The sequence below is a fragment of the Chelonoidis abingdonii genome, chromosome 25, assembly GCF_003597395.2.
Source record: "Chelonoidis abingdonii isolate Lonesome George chromosome 25, CheloAbing_2.0, whole genome shotgun sequence".
In the NCBI taxonomy this organism is placed as follows: Eukaryota; Metazoa; Chordata; order Testudines; family Testudinidae; genus Chelonoidis; species Chelonoidis abingdonii.
The window spans coordinates 5105459-5117689 of record NC_133793.1 but is presented as its reverse complement, the minus strand read 5'-3'; the positions used below and the strand labels follow the sequence as shown (position 1 = coordinate 5117689).

Sequence of the window (12231 nt, the reverse complement as noted above, 5' to 3'; positions counted from 1 at the left end):
TGTCTTCCTATGGGGTCTGTACAGCATGTAATATAGTTTGAGCACTTCAGTCTAAACAACAATGATCTGTTTGTGCACACAGTTCTCCATGCTTCATGAGCAAATGGATGCAACTGAAAATATCACAAGAAGCAATAAAGTCAATATTGCAAGTGAATTTTAAGAATTCTCCTTGAAAATTTAGCCCACGAGGGTCATTTTCTCATTTTGGATACTAAGGTTTTAATTTCAGACTCGTCTAGGCAAGAGTGTACTGCTCTTGTGGGGTGACGAGGAGAATGGACCACTTGGGAGTTGTGGAGAGGAGGCAAATTAGGAGAGTTAATGCAACAGAGTTAAAACTGCTGAGAATCTGGGATTAAATCCTGTGTAGCTCTCAAATTAAAGTTATTTTGGACTTTGAAATTTAGATCTCTACTGATGTCTGCCATCATCGGAAATCACCCCTCAGCTTATTACGTTTAAGAGAGGACAAAGGCCGGAACAACAGGAGAGGTGCAGATGAGGAATGAAGGACATTAGCAGAGCTGTGCTGAAGGGACCAGAGCTTGAAGATGACAGCAAGGGGTGTCAGAACTGGGGCACATTTAATAGGGTGCTGTTTGTGGAACACATGCACAGCCCAGTCCTCTCAATCTATAGTCACAACACGAACATAGAGATATCTGATTAAAGGACGTGGGGACAGGGCTCTACAAGTGCTGTCTCTGTTAGTGTAGATGGGTGTGATCAGCATGACTCCATCTCGGGATAGTGGACTGGCTATGCAGGCCAAAGGGGCATTTGGGACGGGAGATACAAACAGAGCACTTAGCTGAGAAATGACAGCAGTCGTACCTTGTCATAAGTAGATAGGTAAGGGTTAATTTTCTTTTACCTGTAAAGGGTGAACAAAGGGAACCAAACACCTGACCAGAGGACCAATCAGAGAACTGGATTTTTTAAAAGTCAGGGGTGGAATTGTTGCCTGTGCTTTTGTTTCTCCGGCTATGGAGGAAACAGCTTTCCTGCTAACTCCAATTTCTTTCTAACATTCTCCTACAAGTGTGAGTACAAGGCAACAGACGCAAATAGGCTGTTATATCTTTTGTGTTGTATTTACATGGTGTGTTGTACTGTGCTGGACTGGTTTAATTGGCTATTTTTGAATCAACTGTTATTCATAATTCTTATAAGCAGAGCCGTATTGAATCTTCAATGCCAGTTGCGGTTATAGTTTTCTGTATATTCTTCTTTTATTTATTTAAAAAGGTTTCTTTTTAACCTGTATGGAGTGTTTGGTTTTTCTCTGTGTGAGGCTACAGAAAGGGGGGTGGAAAATCTCTTTATATGCTGTTACTGAGATTGAATGCTCAGCCTACAGGGAGGAGGTGATTCCCTCTTTGTTTTTGCCTTCAGGAGTTAAGTACTGCATCGCCCAGGCTTCACCCAGGAGGAACTGGGGAGACAGATAAGAGGAGACAAGGGGAGGAGCTTGTTTCCGGTGAGATAGGGAGACCCAGGGTCTGGGGTCTTGGGGGCCCCCAGGGAAAGGTTGGGGACTCGGGGTGACCAGGGGCCCTAAAATCCTGGTTGGTGGCAGCGAGATCAGAGCCAAGCTGGGTATAAGCTTGGGGAGAGTTTTATGTAAGCACTCATATTTTTGGACGCTAAAGTCCAGATTTGAGACAGACGCTTATCACATACCTACGCACACCGGCAGCGGTTGGTCCCAAGCTCTGCGTTCTCCTGTCAAACAGACCAGCACCCTGCTGCCTCGTAACATATAGCCAGGGTCACAGTTAAAGGACACAGAGCTGCCCGCAAAGTGCCCTTCGTCACGGACCTTGTAGCCAAATTGTGGGATGCCGGGGTCCTCGCACTTAATGAGCTCAAAACCTGGAACCAGAGACGAGGAAGCTGTTTTCATCAGATATTTAACCGTCAGGCACGCAAATAAGTGGGAAGATAATAAAACAGTTACTGCTTTTCCCAGGTCACCAGGTGTGAGAATTTTCTTCTCCTAATGTGGATCTTAAGGCTAGGGAGAGAGAAGGAATGTTCAATGAACCATGGTCTTGTGATTAAGACACTGGGCTGGGAATCTAGTGATTTCAGTGCCCAACTTTGTGAGACTTCCCGTGTGACCGCTGGCAAGGACAGCACTTCCATTAGGCGACCCTAGGCAGTTGCCTAGGGTGCCAGGATTCGGGGGGCGGCATTTTGTGCACTCCCCATGGGGCGCACGGGAGCTTCCGGTTCTGCTCCAGTCATGCCACCGAAGAAGGACTTTCTGCCGAAGCACCGCAGCTCAATGACTGCCACTGTAGCCTGCGGCATTTCGGCAGAGGGTCCTTCTTTGGCGGCGCGATGGGAGTCGAACCAGAAGCTCCCACGTGCCCTGTGGGAAGTGCACAAAATGCCACCCCCCAAATTCTGCCTAGGGCACCAGAAACCCTGGCGCCGCTCCTGACCGCTGGCAAGTTCCCCAGGCCATGTCTCCACTAGAAAGAGTTTGCTGGTATAACCATCCCCATACAGCTATACTGGTACATCTTCCTCGTGGAGATGCAGCTTATACCAGTTCCATGAACGAAATAAGTTATACTGGCCAAAGGACTTGTATAATTAGTATAATTATATAACTTGTATAACTAGTATAATTCCATCTAAGCTAGGGATGACTTTGTCACACATCTAACTGACATGGCTATGCCAGTAAAACGTTTAAGTGTAAACCAGGGCTTAATCTCTTTGCCTCTCAGCTCTCCATCTGCAACACGAAGATAAGAATGCTTCTTTTCTGCCACACATTCTCTGTGACGTCTATTTAGGCTACTGGCTCTTTAGAGCAAGGATTGTCTCTCAGTATGCGTTTGTACAGCACCTAGCGCAATGGGACCTTGGTCTCAGTTGAAGCCTCTCAGAGCAATAAGAAATAACAATGACAGTTCGGGTTTGTCATTTCATGCGCAAGCAGACCTGTGACTTACTAGAAAACTGTAGCTCAAAGCCTTTACTCGTGTTCTCGCTGTTAGAGATAAATTCAAGCCACATGCTGCTGGAGGTGCTGTTGATACTGGTGCCCAGCATCTCAGTGCGGCTGAAGGAGCCCAGCAGGCGAGCAGAGTTGTTGTTACCGTCATAGACCTGGAAGGGTAAAAAAGAAAAAAAGAAAACATTGTATATTTGGTTCTTCAGGGAGCTAGCCATTTGAGGGGGACAGAGAGTCACCTGGTGTGATCACGGTGGCACTCGTTTAATCATTGATCACGCTAATGAGAACATCCACAAGGATGCCCATCACTGGGCTACTGAGTGATGGGCCAGAATGACTGGACCACTCTGGAAATGGGAAGGAATGGAGTCAGGGGAGGAAGCTGGGGAATGCAGCACTTCTTAAAAAGGGATGCATCAGTATGTAACTTATGATCGTGTACACACTCATTTGCTTTTAGGTCCATTTCCCCACAAGTTCTCCCTGCAGACTCTGTGAGCCCGAAGTGTGTTCAAAATCTCTCTTTCCTCCCTAGTTAGTCCAATGTCTATATAAGAAGCAGGCCTCAGGGTATGGCTACACTGGCACTTTACAGCGCTGCAACTTTTGTGCTCAGGGGTGTGAAAAAACACCCCCCTGAGCGTTGCAAGATGCACCGCTGTAAAGCCTCAGTATAATCAGTGCGGCACACTACACCCGTAGAGGATGTGGTTTACATGCAGCGCTGGGAGAGCTCTCTCCCAGCGCACAGCGCTGGCGCTCCAACCACACTCACACGCAGCGCCCACAGCGCTGCCGCGGCAGCGCTTTGAAATTTCAAGTGTAGCCATACCCTCAGCCTGTGCACAAAACTCTCCCAAATTCAGTGCCTTCTTTCCAAGGTGTTGATTCTCCCCATTCACTGATCTGCTGCTGTCTTTAGAGATCCCCTCAGAGACATGCAGTCCTCTGATGTTCCTACAGCAGCACACCCTTAAGCACTGGCCTGCTAAATCCAGGGTTGTGAGCTCAATCCTTGAGGGGGCCATTTAGGGAACTGGGGTAAAAAAAATCTGTCTGGGAATTGGTCCTGCTCTGAGCAGGGGGTTGGACTAGATACCTCCTGAGGTCCCTTCCAACCCTAATATTCTATGATCCTGTGTGCCATTTTCAGGAGCAGATCACCAGCTCCAGCTTCTTCCTCATCCCCCAATCATGTAAGAGTTCTTTCTGTCACAGTGACACATCAGTGGTCAATTCTGAGTCTGGTTTTTGTGATTGGGGTCACCTGTGTAGTAGGAAGTGGGCTGAAACACCAAATATTTTCACTTAGGCCATCAAATTGCCACGTTAATAAATGACCCAGAGGGGAAAGTCTCCTTATCATGTTTGCCAATGACCAGAGCCATCTATTTCACCCTGGTAGTACTTTGGAAGTACAGACACACACAATCCAACCTTGTGGCTAACCTAATGCACCTCCTTTTGTTGGGCAAAAACATACACACATATCTGCTGCAAGTTGTCATTTGCCATGATACAGACAATCTGGGATGAAACAATGGATCACATTGCTGATGTCTGTCAGTAACACCTGTCCCTGGGTCAGCAGTGAGGAAGGATGGCTTGGGATTAGGGCACTAACCTGGGCCTTGAGAGACCTGGGTTTAATTCCCTGTCCTGACACAGGCTTCCTGTGTGACTGTGCACATGTCACTTAGGGCTTGTCTACACTTCAAATGCTACAGCAGCGGTAGCGCTTCAGTGTAGACACACCCTATGTAGATGAGAGGGATTCTCCCATCAGTATAGGTGATCCACCTCCTCAAGAGGTGGTAGCTAAGCTGATGGAAGAATTCTTCTGTCGACCTAGATCTGTCTGCATAGAAACTTAGCTACACCACTCACGGGTGTGGATTTTTCACAACCCTGAGCAACGTAGTTAAACCGACCTAGTTTTCTAGGGCAGACTAGGCCTTAGTCTCACTGTGCCTTATTTTCAGACCTGTAAATGAGGAGAGAAATACTTCCCTACTCACAAGGTGTTGTGAGGATAAATACGTTCAAGGGTCTGAGGAGCTCAGATCCACGGTAACGGGGGCCATATAAGTACGACAGAGAGATTAATGAAACATTTACATTTCCTGCTCTGACTGGAACGTTCCTCCCAGTCCAGGGTATTTCAATGGAGTTTAACATTGCCCAAATCTGTCTCTTTCCAGCATATGAGCGCTAGTCGGTAGGGAGCTGATGTCAGTCCACGTTAGGTTAGGCCAACACTCCAACAACCTAATCCTGCTTTGCACTAGGGGGAAATCTCTCTCTTCCAGTGAATCTGTGGATAGCATGTCAGCGGATTCAGCCCACCTCGCACTGAATAAATACAACACTCAAATAAGGACAGATATTTTCCTGGGAGATGGCTTAGCCCAGTAGTATGGAGCTTGTAATAATGCTCCCTACAAAAGGCAGTTCTTTGTGGTTAATATAACACAGCCTAGATTTGTCTCCCTCTATACGAGTGCTGAAACTTATAAATGCAGATGAATAAAATACTGGGCCCTGCACTGATGAAGAGCTCGGCTCTGGCGTTTTGTGTTTAATTTTTTTTTTCCCCTTTGGCAAGTCAGCCTTGACACTTAGACACACAAAAATAATGCGAAGACCCTCATGCATCCTCCAGGTTCGTGCTTGCTGCTTTACAATGATGGGGATAAGAATGGAAGTTTGGCTTCAGAGAGTGACCCCTTGGCGTTCCAGAAAATCTCTGAAACGGAGTCATTTTTTCCCTCTATTAATGGATGTTGCTAAACATTTATGCATATTGTGCAGTGTCTGATGCTCTGTGGGGTGTCTGAAGCTGCCAGATTAGAGCCCCATCTCCATCTATCTACCATAAGACACAAAATATTTTCCTTTTTTTTTTAGGGGGGATAACAGTCTCTTAGCAGGATATTTCCATGACCTTTTAGCCATCTAAACAGCACATTGCATCATTTACATAAAAGACTGAGACCTTTCCCCACCTCTCAGTAAGGACTTGCTAGCAGAAGTTGCAGTGATATTACATTTTTACAGAGTATATACTTTACTTACATGTTTATCAGCAGACTGTGAAGCATCATGAAACAATGAATACTAAGCTGAAGCATGCAAGGGGCAGAGAATATGTTGTGGTGTGTTAATGTTGCTTTTATTTATTCTGTGTGCAAAAGACAGCCATGAGCAATGTGTCTCCCAGATAATAGTGAGAATTGGGGAGGTTTGGCTCTACAGAGGCATGTGATACGAGAGCACTGAAAACTAATGCATAGTAGCAACACAAACTGCACAGTGCCCATGGACAGTCGGATGTTGTTTCACGGACATCACACAAATACATAGTCATTTGCAGCTCTCTCTCTAACCTCAGTGAGGTACCCCAACCACAGATATTGCTGAGGCTCAGTTGCATTTCTTGATCTAGAGTTAAAGGGAGTCTTTCCACTGATTTCAATGGGCTTTGGATCAGGCCCGAAATGATAAGTGATAACTACTGGTTGGCTGGCTGTATAGTGACCCATTTGGAGAGTTGAGTCCAGTTTCCAAGCGAGGGGTGGGGGGGGACAACATGTGAATCTATATTATTACAAACACCACTACAATTGGCAATCTCGGGCGAATGCTCGAGGACTGAAAGAATGTGAAGGCCAAGCTTCTTCTCCCACCCTCTTGGGGATGGCAGAGGACAGGGCAGAGAGTAGCCTGGTGCAAATCCATATGGCTGATGCCTGTGCCACACAGTTCAGCTTCCAGTTCCAGCAGCTTTCACCAGCAATGGATGCCCATGAAGACATACAGCAAAGGAGATATGGACAGACAGACAATGAAGGGGCTAATCAGACTCAAGAAGCTTGGAGGGGTTGGTAAAGCATCCAAAAAAGTCCGGATACCCAAGCTGCATGTCTGAACATCAGACTGGGAGAAAAAAAATTCCTTTAAGTTTTCCCAGTATTAACCAGCCATTAACTTGCTTAATCCACACTGCAAATACCACTTGGTTAATCTCTTAGCACTACTTTGGAATGTCCATATTTATCCAAAAATTACAGGTAGGTTCCTTGTTTTATCCAAATGACTTTACCCATCGCTGATGCTGATCCAAATTCAGTAATGCTCTGCAGGGTCTTGACGTGGGTAGAGGTTGCTAAATCTGCACTACAAGCTTTACAGACACAAATAATGCAAAACTTTTTCTATGCCCAGATGTGCACCACTCTAAATATCCGCCTCATCTCTCTTTACAGATCTCACATTTTATCCCAAAGACTCAAGGCTGTACCACTTCCCAGAGATGCTGCTGACACAGCTTAGACTGTGGGCAGGGACTGTCCTTTTGTTCTGTGTCTGTACAGCCCCTATCACAATGGGCTCTGGTCCATGAGCAGGGTTCCTGGGTGCTGCCATGACACAAATGACAGCAATCATTAATACACTTCAGGATAACGGTGGATTTTGCTTGATGAAGCTGCACATTTGCCTTTCGAAGGGGTGTGTTTCAGGGTAATCAGCTAACCCAGAGAGAAATGTTCAGAATGATATTTGTCTTTTACAAGTGTCTCCTTAAATTCTCCTAAGGGTTACTTTCCAACAGAGGAGAGAGAGGCATTACCTTGAGAACATCCCCGGACTCCAGTTCAAAAGTCCTGGCTTTCAGCTGGATTCCCTTTCCTGGCTGGGTCTGGATGGAGTAGATGCATTCATGGTTGTTATTGTAGTTTATTGGATAGTTGGGGGACAACAGAACCCCTTGAGTTCCGGTTACAGATGAGCCACATTCAGCTGTGGGAAGACACAAAGAAATATTTTAATAACCATATGGAAATACTCGCAATATGGTACACGCATACAATGATATCTGAATCCCCGCATGTTTGTGTGGTCCCTTACACACACCCCAAATCCACATTACCTTCAAGTGCAGCTGGCATTTCAGCAATGAGCAGGGCTGACTAAATAGTGTTTAGAAAATTCTGCAAATATTCAGATTAAAAAATTAATCCTAATATGACTGCATATGGTCTATGAACATTCAAAGTGCTGAGTTTACTAGCACAGCTATTTGAAAAAAAGAAAAACTATAACAGTTGAAGTGTGGATGTACCATTACCCACTGAGGCCCCAATTCAGGAAAGCACCTATGCACCTGCCTAACTTTGAAATCAACAGGACTTAAGCACATGCTTAAATGCTTTCCTGAATCAGGGCCTGAAAGAACATTTTGAAATGCATATTACATTGTGTTATTCAACCATTTGTCTGTGTGCTTATACAAGTCACCCAACACAAAAAAACCCCCAAACCAGACCCTTTCTATTTAACTAACTAACAGAGAATATCTCATAGCTCAGCCGTTGAATATTGGTAACAAACTCTTACAATGGTAAAGGCTAGTTGGGCAGGTAAATATGCGGAGCTGAAATTCACAAATAATTTTAAATAATAACTAAATCTGTGAATTTCACAATCTTCCCGAGAATAAAGTTGAAGACAGAAGAACAGGCAAAATTCGAGACACTGTTCATTGTTAATCATGCCCTTAGATCTAGTGATACAATAGCAGATCGGGGATTCACTATTTGACATTATTTCAAAGCCTCCTATTCCCTTACTGACTCACCACTTCTCTCCCCCACCTTGCAGCTGCCAGCTCTAGTAATTTCAACAAGGAATGGGAGAAGCTTGTGGAAATCTGAAGGTTTTCCCACTCCCTCATATTCAGTTTTTGTTTCCCAAACTAGCCCAAATTTACTCACCTTTGTTTCCTCCCAAAATTTAAGCCCAGAGATTTTTCAAGGGGGAGTTACTTGAACCCCACCCCTTTTTCAGTAGCTGAACAAAAGCCAGCACTCTATTAGGGAGAGAATTGCAGAAATGTTCAGCTGACCCGGACAGGTAGGCCAATAGACAGGATATAGACCATATTTATTTTGTCATTAGAATTTCTCTTTGCTCCTTTTGTCACAGTCCATGTTTCCACTAGGTTTTCTCCCTGACCCCACCTACTTGGGTCCTTTGTCTACACTGTCTCCTAAGACAAATGTGAACCCTGTAGCATTTGAGTTCAAGCCAAAGTCTGGATTCCACAGTGTCTGAATCGCTCAAATTTTTCAAAGCAACCTACTTTCCAGAGGAAGGAAGGCCTTAGGGTTAAGACATTGATTGGGACTCAGAACAAGTGGGTTTAACTCCCAGTGAGAACCTGGGCAAATCTCTTAATTTCCCTGGGTCTCAGCTCCCTATCTATAAAGTGGGGATAAAAATACTTTGTCTGTCTTGTCTATTTAGATTGTAAGCCTTTCTAGGCAAGGTTTGTCTCGTATTATGTGTCTATACAGCATATGGCACAACAAGGCCTTGATCTTGGTTGGGGGTCCTGGGTGTTACTGGAAAATAACACAACAACAGCAGCACTTGAGAAAATGAGGCACAAAGGAATTCATAAGCCTGATTTTCTGGGGTCCTGAGCAATCACAGCTTCTACGGACTCCCAAAGGAAGCTGTGAGCATTCAGCGCCTCTGAAAATCAAGCTGTAAGTGGCTTGTCTAATAGTGAGCCTGTGGAGGAGGTATCTCTAGAACCCGGGAGTCCTGCTTTCTAGTCCTGTGCAGAGTAAGTCTGGAATTTTCCTTGCAAAATGCTGATTTATGAAAACTGAATCGGTTTACGGGAAAGCATCAGTTCTGATGAGCCTCCCCATTCGAAAATTTGAACAAAGTTTTGAAATTGTCAAAATATCCCTATTGACTTTTTCTAGACAAAAAAAAAATCATTTTGGGGCTTGAAACGACTTTTTGTTTAATTTTTTTGTTAACTTACACTAAGAGAAAAGTAAAAAATAATTTTTAAAAGGCGAAAAGCAAAAGCAAACATTTTGAAACTCTGAAACGACACATTTTGACTGACCCAATTTTTTAAAAAAGGAATATCAGTCTGTCGGTTGATGAAAATCTTTGAAATTTTGACTTTTCAGTCCAATTCAGAACCGGAAAAAAATGTTAAATCTCAAACCATCTCATAATCCGAGAAAACCATTTCCCACTCAGATCTAGTCCTGCCCTCTCACCATAAACCACAGCCCTTTTCTTAGGGAGCCTATCACTACACAATACCCAGAACATTATCCTTAGTTCCTTGATCCCATCTACTCTTTGCCACACCAGCAGCTGTTTCAGCATTGCATCAAGTAGGCTGCTGCGAAGACTCACCAGGGCAAAGAATTGGCCTTAGCAGGCTGCAGTGAAATCACATTGGCTTTTGTTATAATCTAATGGATGTGGCTTTCAAAGTAACTTTTCTGCGACCAGAATTAAAAAGAACATTTCATTTACACATGCAATCTATTGTACAAAGCAATTTAAGAGCCTGAAGATGTGATGGTTTCAAGATTCTGTACATCAGATACCATTAAGCAGCTATGTTCCCTCCCTGCTTGCACCTTTGAATACATTTCAAAGCATTAACAATCATCCCGGCTGGCGTTCACCCTAGAACAAAGCACCTCCTCAGCCGCCATATCCTGAGGTATGTCAAAAGGAATTCACTCGAGACTCTCCAACGGAATTGATCAGGCAAATATTGATTCAGATACCTGTACATCTGCGAGGTAGCTTTACCCTGCATGTTAAGTCTGTACCTTCACAAGGGCACCAGCTTCTATGCTCCCCACCTCTTCTGACCACTGAAGCGACTCTGTGACTTGGCCGGTCTTATGGTTAGTGAGGTCCCAAGATCCCAGTGAGGGCGGTAACTCAAGCAAGGCACTGCCTTCCCTCTTTGACCCTACTACTGGGGGCGGGGGGATGAAGTTCTGGCAGGGGCTTGATTTTTCCTCCTCTCCAAACCTACTATAGCAGAGCGAGATAGGGCAGAGCCTCCAAGGGAAATGGGGCCTACAAAAGAGTGTTGCTCTAAGTAGCCACTCGCTTTGCTTTACTTGTGTCTAAGAACCGCCAGGCCTCTTTTGCATCAGTCATGGTGATTCATTTGCAGCATCTCTCTCCAAAGCTACTAAGAAACAGGCAGGATCCTGAGGGAGCCAGCAGCGTAAGAGCAGGTGGATAACACCGAGAACAGACTGACGTAAAGCTGGTGTCCGTGCAGAAGGGAGGACCAAATACAGGCTGAATAAGGAAGCGTTTGCTCAAGGCAATGTGTGAAAGCTGGTACCAAACCCTTCCCCTGTAAAGGAAAAAGCTGGAGAAGGATATCATGATCTTCCCTGAGCAGTGAAGGCCCGAAGGGCATCCTGAGACACTTACAGAAACCACAGAAACCACAGAGCCCTCTGAGCAACTCAGGATGAAGTCTACATGGACACGTGACTAGAGCAGTGTTCTATTATTTCCCTCATCTCCTATTAGAGGGTGCTATTAACACTAATTAGGGATGAGACTGAGAGGGGACACTAACAATTTTCAAGTACATACAAGGTTGTTACAAGGGGGAGGGAGAAATTCTACTTCTTAACCTTTGGGATAGGACAAGAAGCAATGGGCTTAAATTGCAGCCAGGGCAGTTTAGGTTGGACATTAGGGAAAACTTCCTAACTGACAGGTAGTTAAACGCTGGAATAAATTGCCCAGGGAAGTGGTGGAATCTCCATCACTGGAGATTTTCAAGAATAGGTTAGACAAACACCTGTCAGGGATGGTCTAGATAATACTTAGTCCTGCCATGAGTGCAGGGGACTGGACTAGATGACCTCTTGAGATCCCTTCCAGTCCCATGATTCTATAAAAGCTCAGAGGGTCAAAGAGCTACTAGGTCTTACGCATTTGCCATAGGACAGTGACGCTTCTTGGGCAGTCCCAGTTTTCAGCGAGAGGGTTGGCCAGTTCCACTGGGCTCCTATTTGTCCCTTCTATTTCCCTTAACCGCAGCCTGGGAAGCACTTGATCACAGTGCAGCGGGCTGGTTCTCCATGGTGCTTACTCTTCTTTCAAAGAGGTTGTGCTAGCATAGCTAAAGGATATTCAAGCAAATATCCATGGGGAATGTCTGGAGATATTTGCTCAGTTGTAACTGCTGACCCTAGTCTCCCCCACAAAAAGTATTTCAGCACTTATTTCTTTAGAGGAAAAGACTGTTGCATGCTGTGGTAATCTAGCCGTCCCAGTCCCAGACCTGAACTTTAGCGTCCACAATCTGGTCCTGTCCCAAACCTGGACTTTTGCGTCCAAAAGTCTGGGGGCTTACCTGAAACTCCCCCAAGCTCACTACCAGCTTGGGTATT

At 45.0% G+C, this 12231-nt stretch overlaps 1 protein-coding gene across 2 annotated transcripts in view; it reads right to left on the bottom strand.

Moving 5' to 3' along the window:
- CSMD2 (CUB and Sushi multiple domains 2) overlaps positions 1–12231 on the bottom strand; it is a 562181-nt gene that overhangs the window by 185187 nt on the left and 364763 nt on the right. For both annotated transcript variants that reach the window (XM_032802693.2, XM_032802696.2), the window contains 3 exons: positions 7608–7777; positions 2973–3129; positions 1687–1878 (listed from right to left, as the gene is read on the bottom strand). In XM_032802693.2, coding sequence (XP_032658584.1) covers positions 1687–1878; positions 2973–3129; positions 7608–7777 — 519 coding nt within the window. The remainder of the gene's footprint in view (positions 1–1686; positions 1879–2972; positions 3130–7607; positions 7778–12231) is intronic.